Source organism: Protobothrops mucrosquamatus, unplaced genomic scaffold (genome assembly GCF_001527695.2).
Source record: "Protobothrops mucrosquamatus isolate PMUCROS unplaced genomic scaffold, P.Mucros_1.0 scaffold1846, whole genome shotgun sequence".
Lineage (NCBI taxonomy): Eukaryota > Metazoa > Chordata > Lepidosauria > Squamata > Viperidae > Protobothrops > Protobothrops mucrosquamatus.
Window position 1 is genome coordinate 93,306 of NW_015387976.1, and position 18,447 is coordinate 111,752.

The 18,447-nt window shown below is 36.6% G+C and overlaps 1 protein-coding gene across 3 annotated transcripts; it reads right to left on the reverse strand.

Moving 5' to 3' along the window:
• Positions 1–1,965: 1,965 nt before the first annotated feature.
• POMP (proteasome maturation protein) lies at positions 1,966–18,048 on the reverse strand. 3 transcript variants are annotated; one of them, XM_015823356.2, is made up of 6 exons: positions 17,459–17,585; positions 14,487–14,584; positions 12,940–13,000; positions 11,171–11,272; positions 3,046–3,139; positions 1,966–2,104 (listed from the first exon to the last, which is right to left on the reverse strand). In XM_015823356.2, exons 1-6 carry the CDS (start codon positions 17,459–17,461, stop codon positions 2,037–2,039), a joined length of 426 nt encoding a protein of 141 aa, XP_015678842.1. In that variant the 5' UTR covers positions 17,462–17,585; the 3' UTR covers positions 1,966–2,036. The 3 variants fall into 3 exon arrangements, with proteins under 3 accessions (XP_015678842.1, XP_015678844.1, XP_015678841.1); XM_015823358.2 differs by lacking the exons at positions 1,966–2,104; positions 3,046–3,139; positions 17,459–17,585 and adding exons at positions 8,060–8,544; positions 9,485–9,578; positions 17,992–18,048; XM_015823355.2 differs by lacking the exons at positions 1,966–2,104; positions 3,046–3,139 and adding exons at positions 8,060–8,544; positions 9,485–9,578.
• Between the last annotated feature and the right edge of the window lie 399 nt (positions 18,049–18,447).

The following is an 18,447-nucleotide window of genomic DNA, read 5'->3' on the forward strand; positions in this document are numbered from 1 at the left end:
GTCACATGATTAGCACCAAGATTTAAACTGCAGATGCCAGATACATGATCCATCTACAGATGGATTTTATGCATGGAACCAAAAGTGAGGATAACCTTTTCGCTTCCTGCCATTTGCTCAGAACGTGGAGGCTCTCTTATTCCAAACATAGAACTAGATGCTGGGGGAGCAATCCAGCCTGGCAAATTAAATTCAGCTTTTTGGTTTCCAGTAGATTCCTGAAGCTACCACTGAATTTCCAATGTATTCCTGCTTGTGATTGACTGCACTTCATGTAGCTGTTGGTGGCTTTAATGGGCAGCAAGTTCTGCACATCTCCCCATCATTTAAAATGATCTCACTATCCTTCCTTCCTAAGTAGCCCCAAAATGCTTGTTAACCTGTTGAGAATCAGTGTGCTCCATGCCAGGAATGGAGACACTCAAGCTGAAATCCAGCCTTAGTTATGGCAACTCACTGAATGATTTTAGACCAGTCTCTCTAACGTACAACTTAAAAGTATCCAATACAAGAAAAATCAAAAAGGGATTATAGGTTATAAGTAGATAGTGGAAAACAAGTTACAGATAATTATTCAAAGAAGCTAAAACTACACAGGGAGGTAGTTTTGAAATTCTGGCTTACTAACTAGCTCTTAATCTACTCCATTATCAGGTCATGTATGTATGCATATATGTATAATTGGAATATATGCAGGAATAAGTGGGGGAAGTGGCAGTCTCACATTGCACTGAACTTGGGAAAAGCTGTTGCTCCAAAATCTGGAATGGGACTAAGGCAGGTTTGATAAGTGGCGTGTTCCACCTACATTCTTGCAATCTCAAAGCTCTCCAAGATTATGCCAGTAAACTTTAGTGACACTGTGGTAATTTTTAATATGCAATTATCCCTATTGAAGCTAAAAGTTTAAATGTTTAAGAATCAACATGAAGGTAAGTGTAATGCTAATTTGGGAACAACAGGAAAAAAAATGCCAACAGATATTTTCCCTGGTGTCATAACCATGAAGTTAAACAAGGAGAAAGATGTAGTTGTTGAAAATCATGATGCTGAAGAGGCCATGAAGACTCAAAAATCATATTTAGGTTTTATCTATCCTGCCCCCCCCCCCCCCCCCCCAATATAGCAACTGCTGAGAAGTCTTGTCAGTAGCTCATTTTACTGCCTAGCTAATTCAGTTATCAGATGGGAACCTGTATTCCCCATACCAAGGTGGGGAAGGAGGGACATACGTCTAGCCTTTGAAGTGGGTGAAGGCTGCCAAATAATTGAAGATTAATAACTGGCTAACAGTCATTATTGGTACCAAATATCACAAGTGTCCTGACAACGAACCAACCTTTACTCCAACTTATGAAAAAGATTATTCTGAAAGCAAGAGTGCCTGCCAAGAGAATGAGGGTCAATAGAGGTATTATTTCAGGCAGAAAAAAGAATGTATTAGAGGCTAGAACCTGTTCTTATGATTGCTATTACCAGACTCAGCTTGTCATAAAACAGCATTAGTGACAAACAGGCTACCATTACATGTAACTCAACTGCCTCCTAGCAAAAACAAGTCCTGTTCGGGGTGAACAATTTTGAAGATGCTATTAAACACTCAGAAAAAGTCTCAATGCTTATTGAAAATGTTATTTATTGTTTAAAAGACATCAACCATCAGGAGCAAAGAAAAATTAACCGCAAATCTCTTGCTTTAAAATTGCAAAAAGTTCTTCTGCAAAGCTTTTCCAATCCTAACAATTTCATTTTCCTATACCTGAATATATTTTGATGTGTGGCCTTTTCTAACTATAAATATGAGCTGCTATAATGTTGGATATAGTCATATATCCTTTTTTTAAAAACCAACTCATAAGACATTTGGCAGTAAACACAGAACAAGATGCTTATAACATTGTGCTTTTTTCACTGAGTTGGCGAGAAACTGGGTATCAAAACAAGCATTGTTTCATTTTCATTTAATATAGTTTATTTCAACCCTCACGGACACAAGTAAGAATCTTATAATGAACAAAAAAAGCTATGTGTAAGTATTATAATAAACCAAGTTTATGTTCAACCATCAAATGAGGCTCTGCCATTAGTTCATTTTGTGCAGGATCTGGAAAAGAGATTTAGTAAAATGTTAATTTAAGACAATTGAAGGCAAGTTTGGCAGAAAACATGTCACTTATGCAATACACTTTGTGTCTTAATCTATATTGAGCAAATTTAATTTATTCAGGCTAAGAGTGGCCTGAACAAACTCTAGTATTTGTTTCTTATATAAGAGGTAATTTCTTACAATGTTTACTCAGTTCTGGACATCCCACACATAAATATGTCCTCTCTTCCCTGCAGTCTCTACAAAATATCTAAATGGACTGTTTCATATATGAAAAGTAATTCCACTGGATTGGACTGAAGACCTATTCTAATCCAGCATTTCCTCATAGTAAACAACTACAGGTAGTTCTCAACTTACAACAGTTCATTTAGTGACCATTCAAAGTTACAACAGCACTGAAAAAAGTGACTTATGATTGTCCTTCAGAGTTACAACCATTGCAGCATCCCCATGATCATGTGATCAAAATTCAGATGCTTGGCAATTGGTTCGTATTTACGATTGTTCATATAAATATGGTTCATATTTATGTGACCCTGGGTCATGTGATCACCTTTTGCAACCTTCTGATAAGTAAAATCAAAGGGGAAGCCAAATTTACTTAACAACCAGGTTACTAACTTATCAACTGCAGTGATTCACTTAACAACCGTGGCAAGAAAGGTCATAAAACGTAGCAAAACTGATATAACAAATGTCTCACTTAACAGAAATTTTTGGGTCAATTGTGGTTGTAAGTCAAGGACTATCTGTAGAGACTTATTAAAATTTTTAAGAAACACAAGGGCAGGGAATAATAAATATGTCTATAGGTTGCTTCTATTACTAGCCCTCAGCAATGTATGGGCCATGCATATAACTGTGCCAACATGGGAATATGACCAAGTTCAGTCTTCTCTCCCTGTAACTTGTTCAAACTTCAGAAAGATCCTTACCGCCAAGAATATCTTCAAATCCAATGCAGTCGTCGTTGCCTTTTAAGATATCCAGTGCCAGATTAGAGCTTTGAAGAAAAGGCAGGCTCTGGATCTACAAAAGATTTTACAAGTTAGCCATCCATATTTATTAATATTGATATATATCAAAGGAACAAGCAAAACAATATCAAGTTGCTCCCTCAGGCTGCACTTTTTATATTCCACCCATTTAATGTTTGAAGGATGTAAATGTAGCATGCAATGTATTGAAAATATACTTTTTAAAAATATGAACTTTAGCATTACTTTTGCCACCATATAGAAACACTCAGTTAAACAATATCTCACCTCTTCTTCTGAGATGTCAGCAAGAAGAAATAATTGTTCTTCAAAATAATATTATAGTCTCAGTTTCATTTTTGTCTACATATTAAATGTGACCTTTCCATTTGAAAAATAAGTTATGGGGGGGGCAACTCTTCAGACAATAGATATATCAGTGTTAATTACATTATACTTAATAGCATAAAAATTCAAATGGCAAGTTCTGTGAAGGGATAGTTCCCCAACACATAATGCCTAGTAGGGCTCTCTAAAGAATTTGAAATAATGGCTTTGCAAAGGGTAAGTGAAGCTCACACAATTCTATGTGTAATTTATCGAAAAGTAAGTCTCAGTGCAGATAGTGAGATTTATTCCAAATAAATCCAGAGCAATAATTTATATTCGATTAATAATCCTGACAAAACACATAAATGGCTACCCATTCCCTTTTGGATAAAGCAGTTAGGCAAAACTCAGAGAAGAACTAAGAAATAATAAATTAAAATAATGTAGGCATGAGAAATGAAGTCCAACTAAATCTAATTTATACTATGGGCGCTCAAGTATACAGTCCTACAATTATAAATCATCATCTTGGGCTATGCCAAACTTATAGGTCCTTGATGTACATAACAGAGCCAGAATTTCCATAGTAAATCATGATAGCCATGATGGAACCCACATTACTGGGCCAGATTTGATTTCTTCTGTAGTGGTCGTTAAGTGAACAAAACAATCGTTAAGCTAATCTATGTATTCCAATGGGTGTTTTTTGCTAGAAACTGGCCGAAGAGGCACAAAAATAGCAAAAAACATTGTCAATTGCAGTCATGTAACTGTGGAACACTGCAATCAGCCACAAAATGAGCTGGTTGCCAAGCACCCTAACTGGGGTCATATGGCTGTGGGGAAGGGTGTGTAGCTACCAGAACTCAGGTCATTAGTAATTTCGGGGGGGGGGGGGGGGGGGGGTNAGTTCAATGATGCATAGAAATTGAAAAGCACAGAGAAGGAGTGGTGAGCCACCCTGAAAATCATAACCATTCTCCTAACATATTTAGTTTTGTAAAGAGGGTATTATGTAGAAGATACAGGAAAAATCATAAATTTGCACTGTAGGTTGAAAAAAAAGGTCAGCCAATAGGCGAATATAGCTTTCCGGTAGGATCCAAGCACCTGTAAACTAGAAATTTCCTTCAGAAAATAGAAAGTATATCTTAATGAGAAAAAGCAGTTACAAGTTCTAGCAGAAAAAAGTGTAAGGATTTTAAGGAAGGAAGGAAGGAAGGAACGACAGGCATGCCCTGATCCACCAGCCTGTTTAATGAATTTCTCCCATGCAGTTGAGAAGCCCTTGCTTGGATACTTGCCTCTACCTCAAATTTTTCTTAGCAATCATAATGAGCAGAAAATTGTAGCAATATTGTAATACAAAAAACCCCCACCCCACTTTGCACTGAAATCAAGTAAAAACTTGGAATTCAAAGGGTCACATTAGTAGTTTGTATCCTCTCTGCAGAGGGATATGGGAATGAGGGGATTTTTCTAGGTGTGTGGAACAATCAACAAATTTATGTATTGTGATTCAATAAAGTGGCATCATTCCCTTTAATCTATGGAAGAGTAAACCCACCGAAAACCTCTCTTCTTATTCTATACTGGTTTTGAAAGTCTCTGCCTCTTAATTTTATGAATCAAAATAGATTCTTCTCAATAGAGCCAGTTTGGTCTCATGCCTAAGGCACCAAGCTAGAAACCAGGAAGATTATGAGTTCTAGTTCCACGTTAGGCATGAAAGCCAACTGGGTGACTGGGTCAGTCACTCTCTTTCAGCCCAGCCCACCTCACAAGGTGGTTGTTGTGGGGAAAATAAAGGAGGAATGTTAGGTATGTTCACCTTGTGCTATTTATAAAAATAATTTAAAAGGTATATAAATAATATTAGAATATTAACAGAAAAATATGTTGCAACTATCTGATGTTTGCCACCTTCTATTAAATCCTTTAATTTAATGCACCCACTGCACTTCTGCCCGAATGTATTAAAATGTACATTTTAGACATGCGAGTCACATGACCTACCAAATCACATGTGTCAAAAAGGCAACTAATCTGCAATATTTATGTGTTGTTTCTTTTGGAGTGCACTATATATTGACATAAGAATAAGGGGTTTTAAATGGTATTCTTACTTTGCTTGGGAACTGGCAAGTAGCAGGGCCATGCATCAGTGATAATTTTAGGAAAATTTTACTATAAATAATGAAAATGACATATACAGGGCTGCAGTGCTTGTACTGCAATACGTAATTGCCTGCAGAGCAGGTATTTATTATGTTTTCAGTTGCCGTTGAAGACTATGCTTAAACCGAGGTGAAATGAGCCAGAAGGGGTAGTAGCCTAAATGCATTAGTAGCAGAGCGCACTTGGTAATGTATTGGCTCGATTGAACACTGTGTGGTTTCTGGGTAATTCCATATAGGATTGTACTTTACAACCTTTAGTAGTTGTGGCTTTTGTATTTTTGTAAATACACACCATTTTATTGTTGCTAATAAAGACTAAAAACTATGATTGGAGAAGCAGTCTTGTGCTCTATTGCGTACCATTGCAGTTATGCATATTTTGTAATCTTTCACACGTTTGAATATAATTCTTATATACATTTTCCATCTGGTTCAGAAACCTTTTGCATTTTTATGCTTCTGTGATTAAACCAAAGATGTGTATCTAATTTGGTCTACAGTTACTGTTTTAAATTGCCATATAACTATAAAATTATGCTTCTCTTCCAAGATGTTGCAAGCGCAAAAGTCGCACTTGCTCGGTGCTACTGTGAGACATGATCCTATTTCTATACTTATGCGTGAGTAATCTAATCTAAAAGGGCTAACTCATCCAGATGCCATAGAGCATTCAAAGCAATGAGATAAAAGAAATTTCTAGCGCTTTGATCTGCAGTTCAAGGAATCCCATTCAGTGCCTATATGAAAAATGTTGCTGATGGCTTAGTGAATTTCTTGTAACTTCTTGTGTATTTTGTTGTCTCACATTATTTTGCAGTGTTCTGCTGCCGCATCTTGGAATAGTTTGTCACATGATTAGCACCAAGATTTAAACTGCAGATGCCAGATACATGATCCATCTACAGATGGATTTTATGCATGGAACCAAAAGTGAGGATAACCTTTTCGCTTCCTGCCATTTGCTCAGAACGTGAAGGCTCTCTTATTCCAAACACAGAACTAGATGCTGGGGGAGCAATCCAGCCTGGCAAATTAAATTCAGCTTTTTGGTTTCCAGTAGATTCCTGAAGCTACCACTGAATTTCCAATGTGTTCCTGCTTGTGATTGACTGCACTTCATGTAGCTGTTGGTGGCTTTAATGGGCAGCAAGTTCTGCACATCTCCCCATCATTTAAAATGATCTCACTATCCTTCCTTCCTAAGTAGCCCCAAAATGCTTGTTAACCTGTTGAGAATCAGTGTGCTCCATGCCAGGAATGGAGACACTCAAGCTGAAATCCAGCCTTAGTTATGGCAACTCACTGAATGATTTTAGACCAGTCTCTCTCTAACGTACAACTTAAAAGTATCCAATACAAGAAAAATCAAAAAGGGATTATAGGTTATAAGTAGATAGTGGAAAACAAGTTACAGGTAATTATTCAAAGAAGCTAAAACTACACAGGGAGGTAGTTTTGAAATTCTGGCTTACTAACTAGCTCTTAACCTACTCCATTATCAGGTCATGTATGTATGCATATATGTATAATTGGAATATATGCAGGAATAGGGGGGAAATGGCAGTCTCACATTGCATTGAACTTGGGAAAAGCTGTTGCTCCAAAATCTGGAATGGGACTAAGGCAGGTTTGATAAGTGGCGTGTTCCACCCACATTCTTGCAATCTCAGAGCTCTCCAAGATTATGCCAGTAAACTTTAGTGACACTGTGGTAATTTTGAATATGCAATTATCCCTATTGAAGCTAAAAGTTTAAATGTTTAAGAATCAACATGAAGGTAAATGTAATGCTAATTTGGAAACAACAGGAAAAAAAATGCCAACAGATATTATCCCTGGTTTAATAACCATGAAGTTAAACAAGGAGAAAAATGTAGTTGTTGAAAATCATGATGCTGAAGAGGCCATGAAGACTCAAAAATCATATTTAGGTTTTATCTATCCTGCCCTCCCTCACCCCCAATATAGCAACTGCTGAGAAGTCTTGTCAGTAGCTCATTTTACTGCCTAGCTAATTCAGTTATCAGATGGGAACCTGTATTCCCCATACCAAGGTGGGGAAGGAGGGACATATGCCTAGCCTTTGAAGTGGGTGAAGGCTGCCAAATAATTGAAGATTAATAACTGGCTAACAGTCATTATTGGTACCAAATATCACAAGTGTCCTGACAACGAACCAACCTTAACTCCAACTTATGAAAAAGAGATTATTCTGAAAGCAAGAGTGCCTGCCAAGAGAATGAGGGTCAATAGAGGTATTATTTCAGGCAGAAAAAAGAATGTATTAGAGGCTAGAACCTGTTCTTATGATTGCTATTACCAGACTCAGCTTCTGTCATAAAACAGCATTAGTGATAAACAGGCTACCATTACATGTAACTCAATTGCCTCCCAACAAAAACAAGTCCTGTTCAGGGTGAACAATTTTGAAGATGCTATTAAACACTCAGAAAAAGTCTCAATGCTTATTGAAAATGTTATTTATTGTTTAAAAGACATCAACCATCAGGAGTAAAGAAAAATTAACCGCAAATCTCTTGCTTTAAAATTGCAAAAAGTTCTTCTGCAAAGCTTTTCCAATCCTAACAGTTTCATTTTCCTATACCTGAATATATTTTGATGTGTGGCCTTTTCTAACTATAAATATGAGCTGCTATAATGTTGGATATAGTCATATATCCTTTTTTTAAAAACCAACTCATAAGACATTTGGCAGTAAACACAGAACAAGATGCTTATAACATTGTGCTTTTTTCACTGAGTTGGCGAGAAACTGGGTATCAAAACAAGCGTTTCATTTTCATTTAATATAGTTTATTTCAACCCTCACGGACACAAGTAAGAATCTTATAATGAACAAAAAAAGCTATGTGTAAGTATTATAATAAACCAAGTTTATGTTCAACCATCAAATGAGGCTCTGCCATTAGTTCATTTTGTGCAGGATCTGGAAAAGAGATTTAGTAAAATGTTAATTTAAGACAATTGAAGGCAAGTTTGGTAGAAAACATGTCACTTATGCAATACACTTTGTGTCTTAATCTATATTGAGCAAATTTAATTTATTCAGGCTAAGAGTGGCCTGAACAAACTCTAGTATTTGTTTCTTATATAAGAGGTAATTTCTTACAATGTTTACTCAGTTCTGGACATCCCACACATAAATATGTCCTCTCTTCCCTGCAGTCTCTACAAAATGTCTAAATGGACTGTTTCATATATGAAAAGTAATTCCACTGGATTGGACTGAAGACCTATTCTAATCCAGCATTTCCTCATAATAAACAACTACAGGTAGTTCTCGATTTACAACAGTTCATTTAGTGACCATTCAAAGTTACAACAGCACTGAAAAAAGTGAGTTATGATTGTCCTTCAGAGTTACAACCATTGCAGCATCCCCATGATCATGTGATCAAAATTCAGATGCTTGGCAATTGGTTCGTATTTACGATTGTTCATATAAATATGGTTCATATTTATGTGACCCAGGGTCATGTGATCACCTTTTGCAACCTTCTGATAAGTAAAATCAATGGGGAAGCCAGATTTACTTAACAACCAGGTTACTAACTTATCAACTGCAGTGATTCACTTAACAACCATGGCAAGAAAGGTCATAAAATGTAGCAAAACTGACATAACAAATGTCTCACTTAAGAGAAATTTTGGGTCAATTTTGGTTGTAAGTCAAGGCCTATCTGTAGATATTTATTAAAATTTTTAAGAAACATAAGGGCACGGGATAATAAATATGTCCATAGGTTGCTTCTATTACTAGCCCTCAGCAATGTATGGGCCATGCATATAACTGTGCCAACATGGGAATATGACCAAGTTCAGTCTTCTCTCCCTGTAACTTGTTCAAACTTCAGAAAGATCCTTACCGCCAAGAATATCTTCAAATCCAATGCAGTCGTCGTTGCCTTTTAAGATATCCAGTGCCAGATTAGAGCTTTGAAGGAAAGGCAGGTTCTGGATCTACAAAAGATTTTACAAGTTAGCCATCCATATTTATTAATAATGATATATATCAAAGGAACAAGCAAAACGATATCAAGTTGCTCCCTCAGGCTGCACTTTTTATATTCCACCCATTTAATGTTTGAAGAATGTAAATGTAGCATGCAATGTATTGAAAATATACTTTTTAAAAATATGAACTTTAGCATTACTTTTGCCACCATATAGAAACACTCAGTTAAACAATATCTCACCTCTTCTTCTGAGATGTCAGCAAGAAGAAATAATTGTTCTTCAAAATAATATTATAGTCTCAGTTTCATTTTTGTCTACATATTAAATATGACCTTTCCATTTGAAAAATAAGTTATTGGGGCGGGCAACTCTTCAGACAATAGATATATCAGTGTTAATTACATTATACTTAATAGCATAAAAATTCAAATGGCAAGTTCTGTGAAGGGATAGTTCCCCAACACATAATGCCTAGTAGGGCTCTCTAAAGAATTTGAAATAATGGCTTTGCAAAGAGTAAGTGAAGCTCACACAATTCTATGTGTAACTTATCGAAAAGTAAGTCTCAGTGCAGATAGTGAGATTTATTCCAAATAAATCTAGAGCAATAATTTATATTCGATTAATAATCCTGACAAAACACATAAACGACTACCCATTCCCTTTTGGATAAAGCAGTTAGGCAAAACTCAGAGAAGAATTAAGAAATAATAAATTAAAATAATGTAGGCATGAGAAATGAAGTCCAACTAAATCTAATTTATACTATGGGCGCTCAAGTATACAGTCCTACAATTATAAATCATCATCTTGGGCTATGCCAAACTTATAGGTCCTCGATGTACATAATAGAGCCAGAAATTCCATAGTAAATCATGATGGCCATGATGGAACCCACATTACTGGGCCAGATTTGATTTCTTCTGTAGTGGTCGTTAAGTGAACAAAACAATCGTTAAGCTAATCTATGTATTCCAATGGGTGTTTTTTTGCTAGAAACTGGCCGAAGAAGCACAAAAATAGCAAAAAAACATTGTCAATTGCAGTCATGTAACTGTGGAACACTGCAATCAGCCACAAAATGAGCTGGTTGCCAAGCACCCTAACTGGGGTCATATGGCTGTGGGGGAGGGTGTGTAGCTACCAGAACTCAGGTCATTAGTAATTTGGGGAGGGGTGAGGGTCTGTCATAACTTTGAATTGGTCACTAAGTGAATAATTGTTGAGGACCACCTGTACTATGAAAACTCTAAACTAGTATCCTGAGGTTCTGGATAGAGCAAAACAAGCTCAGATAAAATCCTACCAAAATTAACTTTTTTGCCCATGAACATTTTTGCCCTTTATCTGGAGAATCTAAGAGTACCAGTTTGCGAGTTACTCTGGTTAAGTATAAGATGCCCTGTTAATAGCTACCTCAGGCATTAGTATGTTGGTTTTTTTTGCTTTATGCCTTTGTACACTTATACACTTTTAATTTTGTGTCATGCTGTTAACTGTCCGAGATTTTTTAAAACTGCAAATTTTAACTTTTGTTTTAGCTCCTTAAAAATAAACTAGAATCTGGAGAAAATTTTTGTTGAAAATAAGCATACCTGTTTCGCTGCTTTGAATTCCATTTGCAACTTCAGTGGCGCATGTAACCCTTGAATATTTCTCAGAGTTGAAAAATTCATTTTATCTTGAGTTAAGGAAAACTACCAAAAGAAATGTTAAGAGCATTATTTTACAGTCCAGGCAATCAGATGTGAATTAACTTAGTAAAAACTATGCACACAGAGAATGCTATTATTCATTTTTTTCTCACTGAACAGAAAAAGAAAATCTCCTGTCCAGAATAAGAATGCTCAAACATTCCTTTCCATTAACATAGAGCTTTGCTATTTTACACCACCTGAATTCATGTGACCCCATGTAATGAACAGATGAATGATCCAAGCTTCTCAGACTTAAATGTAAAAATTTTCTTGAAGGTCATACCCCAAAAGGTAAATTAGAAATCCAATAAATGTTTCTAAAAGTATAATTTAATACATAATTTTTTGCTAATGATAGCTTTCCTTAAAAGTATTGAATGTTTTAAGCTACTATATCAAGATACATATAAAGTTATGTGTACTATGAGATTAAAAAATCTTCTTAAATTAAAATTACATTAAAACCTACATTTTTCTAGGTTTAGTTTGTATACATAATTAACCTAAGTTTAAATTAGAGCAAACATTATATTAAATTACATATTAAATGCCAACTTGCATATTAGCTATGCTGCTCTTCTCCATTTCTATCTTCCAATTCTCGAATAGTAGCTGTAGTGTTGCTGATTAACAATTACTCTATCTAGAGTTTTCACCTACATGTATGTACAAATGAAAAAGGATTTTGGTTTTCATCTAATGCCTGCAGCCGCTCCCCTAGTGAGATTATTATATGCACAAAAATGAAAACATTTGGAAATGTCTACAAAGGAAGAATGGTGAAGATGACCATTTGCAGAAATGGCAAAATTGACTTACTTGATCAGCGAAAAGATAACAAGTACATTTACTAGTGAAGGAAACCCTTTGTGACTATTTGCTGAAAATGGAAAAAATGAACTGGATTTGATGATTAGAGAGGGTAAAATATCAGAAGAGGGTAATCATGATATAACTTTAAAGAAGGAGAAAAGATAAGTTTGTAGCTGCTGCAAAGATTGAAAGCAGCACCTTTATTTTTCTTTTTGTTTCTTTATTTATTGACTGCTTTTCTTTATTCTTTACTCTTATTTAAATTTGTATCATTTTTTACTATCAGACAGAATTCTTAAATAAGAAATAATTAAAAAAAACTTCAGTCTCTCAATATAACTGAATTAATTTTCTTTTAGGGAATTGAAAATTGAAGTAGTAAATCAGTCCAAGAGATGAGCTATACGAAGCCAAGCTCTTCATATTTTCTTCTATCCTACTTTATTTTCTTCCGTCCTCAATCAATCATGGGTCTCACTGGGCAAATATTTGCTCTTCTTCATTCAATTTCTCTTCAAAATCCATCAACATAACCACTTCTGTGTCTTCCATGTGTTTCTCTCTTTAGTCTTCTCCAACGAGATATCATTGACAATAGGAATTCTATGTTCCAATGGAATTTTCAACATTCCTCTTTCCTCATAAATAATCCCACCAAGGTGTTCTGTACTGTGCTATCATTTTTGCAGCTTGTACTAATTATTCAAAAGTGTCTATTCTGTAATTTATTGCTTGTTTAGAATCTCTCAGTTAATTCTGATTTTAGTTCAGGCATCTGAAAATATAAATTTTACTATGAACAGTTTTTTTTATATCTATAACTACATCTATCTATAATATTCCTTTCTACTTACATTCTTCTCTGAAAGTTCCAAAGGATGAACAGGAAAAAGTTCACTCTTCACATGTGGAAATCTACAAACACAAGTAAACAGAGATACCACATAAAACCTTACATTAAAATCTTGTGAATGAAGACAAATATACATGTCAATGTCTAGTTCCAAATGCAGACTTTGAATTCTAAAACCCTGAAAATCTGACAGAAAGCACTTATTTTTTCTTCATTTTTATCACTGTAATGTTCACTATATTACAGTTCTTAGCACATTTATATACTACTGAAAATGTTTTGTTTTAATTGTGTTTAATTGTATTCCAAAATTTACCAGTGCCCTTGATGTGCAACAATGGTGAGATAAATAGTTGTATACAGATAATCCTTGACTTAAAACCATTTGTTTAGCGACTGTTCACAAGTTTCAACAGCACTGAAAAAAGTGACTTATGAGCAGTTCTCACACTTACAACCATCGCAGCATCCCTATGGTCACATGAGCAAAATACGGGTGCTTGGCAACTGGCATGTATTTATGATGGTTGCAGAGTGCCAGGGTCATGTGATTGCCATTTACAACCTTCTTAGCCAGATTCAGACAAAGTCAATGAAAGAGACTGGATTTGCTTAACAACCATATGATTGTTATTTATAACAAAATATATCTTAGCATGCTGTGTGACTCCAAATATTCAGTAGCCTAGTCATTCACTTATTTTACCACTAAGTTGCTGTCAAACCCTTTGCAACCACATATTTTCCAGTGATTTGTTTATTCATAGGTAAAAGAATTCCAAAGAGACAGTGCTACAGAACTAGTAAGACAAAATGAGCTTTATATTTGCAGAGTCATACAAATGTGTTTTGTTACCAGTCTGGTAACAAAAGGAGTCAGCTTCAAAATCCTCTTTCACAGGAGAAGTCTGACAAATTTCCAGCATATAGAACTATACACACTTGCACAGACCCTTTATTCCAAATGTCAAACTGACGGGAAATGGTAGCTATCTGCTACTAATAGAAGGAATTTTTCACCTAGTTCAAGAGGATGAATTGGTTCCTTTATCTAAACAAGTCAGAAGCATTCTGGAGAATGTTTTAGAGCCATAATTCTGAGGAAATAATCTATATATTAAGCATTTATTATGGATGTAAGTTCTAAAACTTATTAAATATTTTATTATAAGAATAAGGTAAAGTGATATTTAGAAAAAGGAAGTATCCAGCCCATAAGTGACAAATGGACTCCATTCCTTTGAAACTTAAAGGTTTGCTATCCTGATCTTGAACAGTTTTGTTAAGTAGTTGAAGTTATAATTATACTGATGACTGAAGATCTGACACATCAAAATAGATTTAAGTGTCAATTTATTACAAGCAAAGATCACCCCCCAAATAGATGCTACTCTAGAAATTTACTGGAACTTAGAAATAAACTATTTCCACACTATTTTTCACAAAAGTACATACAGATCAGGCAGAAGCGCCTTTGATTATCATGACTTGATCTTCCAATTACACAGGAAATTCACCTTAATATTTCTATAAACCCCTGGTACTTACCCGCTGTGTATCACATCATGACTTTCAAATGTTCCATTAGCTGAAAAATCAGGAACTGAAATGCAGTCCTTCATCTGAGATCCAAGCCCTCTGGTATTCTTAAACAGAAGAAACACAATACTCCTTACAACAATACAATTTAAACCTTTGTTCCTGTAAGCTGAGTAAACATACTTCTATCAAACTTTAAAAAACAAAGAGGGTTCACCAAAGAACTTACCACTAACATGTAAAAGGAGCATAGGAATCGTAAATTTGGATTAGTTACTAAAAAGTTTGAGAACTTGCCTCTGGCAGCCAAGTACTTTATCTACCTGAAACAAACACACACACACACACACACACACACACACACGAAAACTCAGGGACATAGAAAATGTTTTACTTATGACAAAAATCCATCATAAAACAAGCAAAGTATATAAAGAGGAGAAACACCTACCATAAATTGCAGAAATAGGGTCAGTGAGTGAGATAAAGAACAAGATTCCCCAATACTTTATCTATTTAGTTACAGGATTTTCCCCCTCTAAAACATATTAAATATTCCCATGTTGTACATAATTCTAAGCAGTTGTTCACTGAAAGCAGCAATACAGTGAAATAAAATTAAGACTATATCACAGAGCCAGGGAACACAGAACAGACTAATTTATGAGCTGAGACGCAAGGTGATGTAATACTGACTATGAAGCCAAGATTCCCACAAGCATTTGCAACACTTGTTTCCTTTCCCACCATCAGCTTTTCTTGTTTATTTTAACAGCACCTTATTTGCGTCTCTTACAACCAGTCTGCACGGGTTGTTGCACCACATAATCCTGACATCAATCTCCAGGCACTTCCTTTGCCCAAACACACACCTCTATTTTACAAATATTTAGAGTGTATAAATTTAAAATGAGCTGACTTATTAAAGCACAAGGCCTGAAACTGGATAGATTAAGTAAATAAGAGGCTGAACTGCAGGAAATCCTTCCAACAATGACACTGAAACTAATGTGCTATTGCTTCCCCATGGAAGTGAAATATTTGCAAAGTAAATCCTGCAAAAATCTTGCCAGCAGACAGCAATCCAGCAAAAATATCCAAGACTGGTCTGGTCCCAAGGCAAAGTGAATGGTTGTCATTGTTCAAAAACTGCATTTCCATGTAATATCAAGAGTGATGCTACTATATTCAAAAAAGTGAAGTGCCTTTTTACACACGACTGTTTGGAAATCAATCCTCAGCAATTTCTAGTCAATGCTAAGATTTTTTTAAAATCAAATATTCATTTCATTCTTGTTTACTTGTATCCCAGTGTGATGATTGTACCTCTATTTGTTTTTCTCCATAAATAATGCATGTATTTATGTGCTGGATCTTGTTACCATAGTTTTAATATTTGCAAACAGCACATTAGTGCTATTTCTTAATAATGGTGTATTCATTTATTTGCAACTATATGTTTTAGCAAAATTCATGTAAAAATCCAAATATCCACATCAGTTCAATACATCCTGTCTAATTTTAACAATACTATTCATCAATATGTGATTTCGAATTTTCCTTATAAACATTGCAAGTAATGGAACTTGCTTTGTTATATGTTCATCTATCAACAGAAAAAATGTATTTTTCTTCTAGACTGATTCAAATGGATTAACAAAGGCAGAAGAACCGGTATTTACATATAGATGTTATTTCCTAATTTATATACAGCCTTTTCTCCAGTACCAAAGGTAGTATATATAACACTCCCTCTTCTAATTTTACCCCATAGCCATAATTCTGTGAGGTAAAATGGGCTGAAAGAGAGTGGCTGGCCTAAAGTCACCACATGAACTTCCAAAGCAGAGCGTCTACTTGAAATTGGATTTTCCCAATCTTAGTTTAATATCTTTAGTGAATTATCAATTTTTNCTTTTCTCCAGTACCAAAGGTAGTATATATAACACTCCCTCTTCTAATTTTACCCCATAGCCATAATTCTGTGAGGTAAAATGGGCTGAAAGAGAGTGGCTGGCCTAAAGTCACCACATGAACTTCCAAAGCAGAGCGTCTACTTGAAATTGGATTTTCCCAATCTTAGTTTAATATCTTTAGTGAATTATCAATTTTTTCCTCACTGCTGCTTTTTCAAGCCTGTATGCAATCATATTTCTGGGCTACAGAATGCATTTGAAACGGAAAGCAACATTAGATATAAATCCTGCAATCAAATCTACTGTCTTAATTCACCATAATTAGTATGGTGAAGTCCATGTAAACTTTTGTCAAACCTACGTTGGCAAAAAAAAAATCAACCTTCCTTAAGTAGTATAGAAGAAAAGCAAACTGACAAGTAACACAGCTTTTTTTAAAAAAGGAAGCATTCTGCTGCAGCTACACAAGTATAGCAGCAAATAAGAAAACGAAACTGCCCTTATAAAACCTTTTAAACGTGAAGATGTAGTAATATCTTTGCTGGACGGGTCTACGCCTGTAGAAACTGCTGCAATAAATAAAATATCAAATCATGATCCCTTACCCACTGATATCCTGCAGAAATCTATAATTTCAGCTCCCGTTTTTGCCCAAGAAAACTTTTGTGCTATTCCAGATTGGAGAATTCCAGATTGGAGAAGACTCCATGTAACAATGTAGCCGTCCATCTGGACCTTCGGAACGAAGATATCACCAGGCCTACTTCTGATAACTCAGAACCCCATCGGGGAAGCCAGGGATGGGCCAGCATAGAACATAAGGTACCTCTCCCACCCACACACATACATACACACACACACACACATACACACACACACACACTCGCCAAGACCCGGTTCTGTCTGGCCATCGCTCAACAGCACGCGAGAGCAAACGCTCCTCGGCTCGCCACGACGGATCTTCCCACACCTCCCCTTCTCGCGCCTCGTGTTCCCTCCTTCCGTCCTTTTGCCCACCCCGCGCGCGTTTTTTGCCTCCCTTCAATCCCGCAGCGACCCGCTTACCATCTTTGCACCGTCACTAGCGGCTACTTCCTTCCGCGGGCTCTAAGGGACGAGAAAGCGCAGTGACGTCAAAGACACGCGCACTGACATGTACGAAATTCTCGCGCGACGGGAGAGAAAGTAGGGTTGAGAATGAGCTCAGGGCGCGGGAGGGGGCGGGGCTTAGAATGCTCCACTCCCCGCCAATAGGAGGCGGGCGCTCGCAGGCGGAAAATTGTTTCCACTGTGCTAGCCTGAGTTTATTCTCCCTTTGTTTACGTGGTGGGACTTTAAGCGTTTCAACTTTACAAATTTTTGCAGTTATTATTAGCTGGTTTCNATCCACACATACCCCCACACACACACACACACTCGCCAAGACCCGGTTCTCTCTGGCCATCGCTCAACAGCACGCGAGAGCAAACGCTCCTCGGCTCGCCACGACGGATCTTCCCACACCTCCCCTTCTCGCGCCTCGTGTTCCCTCCTTCCGTCCTTTTGCCCACCCCGCGCGCGTTTTTTGCCTCCCTTCAATCCCGCAGCGACCCGCTTACCATCTTTGCACCGTCACTAGCGGCTACTTCCTTCCTCGGGCTCTAAGGGACGAGAAAGCGCAGTGACGTCAAATACACGCGCACTGACACGTACGAATTTCTCGCGCGACGGGAGAGAAAGTAGGGTTGAGAATGAGCTCAGGGCGCGGGAGGGGGCGGGGCTTAGAATGCTCCACTCCCCGCCAATAGGAGGCGGGCGCTCGCAGGCGGAAAATTGTTTCCACTGTGCTAGCCTGAGTTTATTCTCCCTTTGTTTACGTGGTGGGACTTTAAGCGTTTCAACTTTACAAATTTTTGCAGTTATTATTAGCTGGTTTCTATTTCTGATGCTCCTGCTGGGATATTTTCTCACAGTTGCTGCCTCTGGGAGGTCAAAATAAAAGTGGGGAGAAAAAAAAATAGATTAAGGAATTGCATTATTTTTTGTTGTTGTTAAGGCGTACAAAATATAGGCGA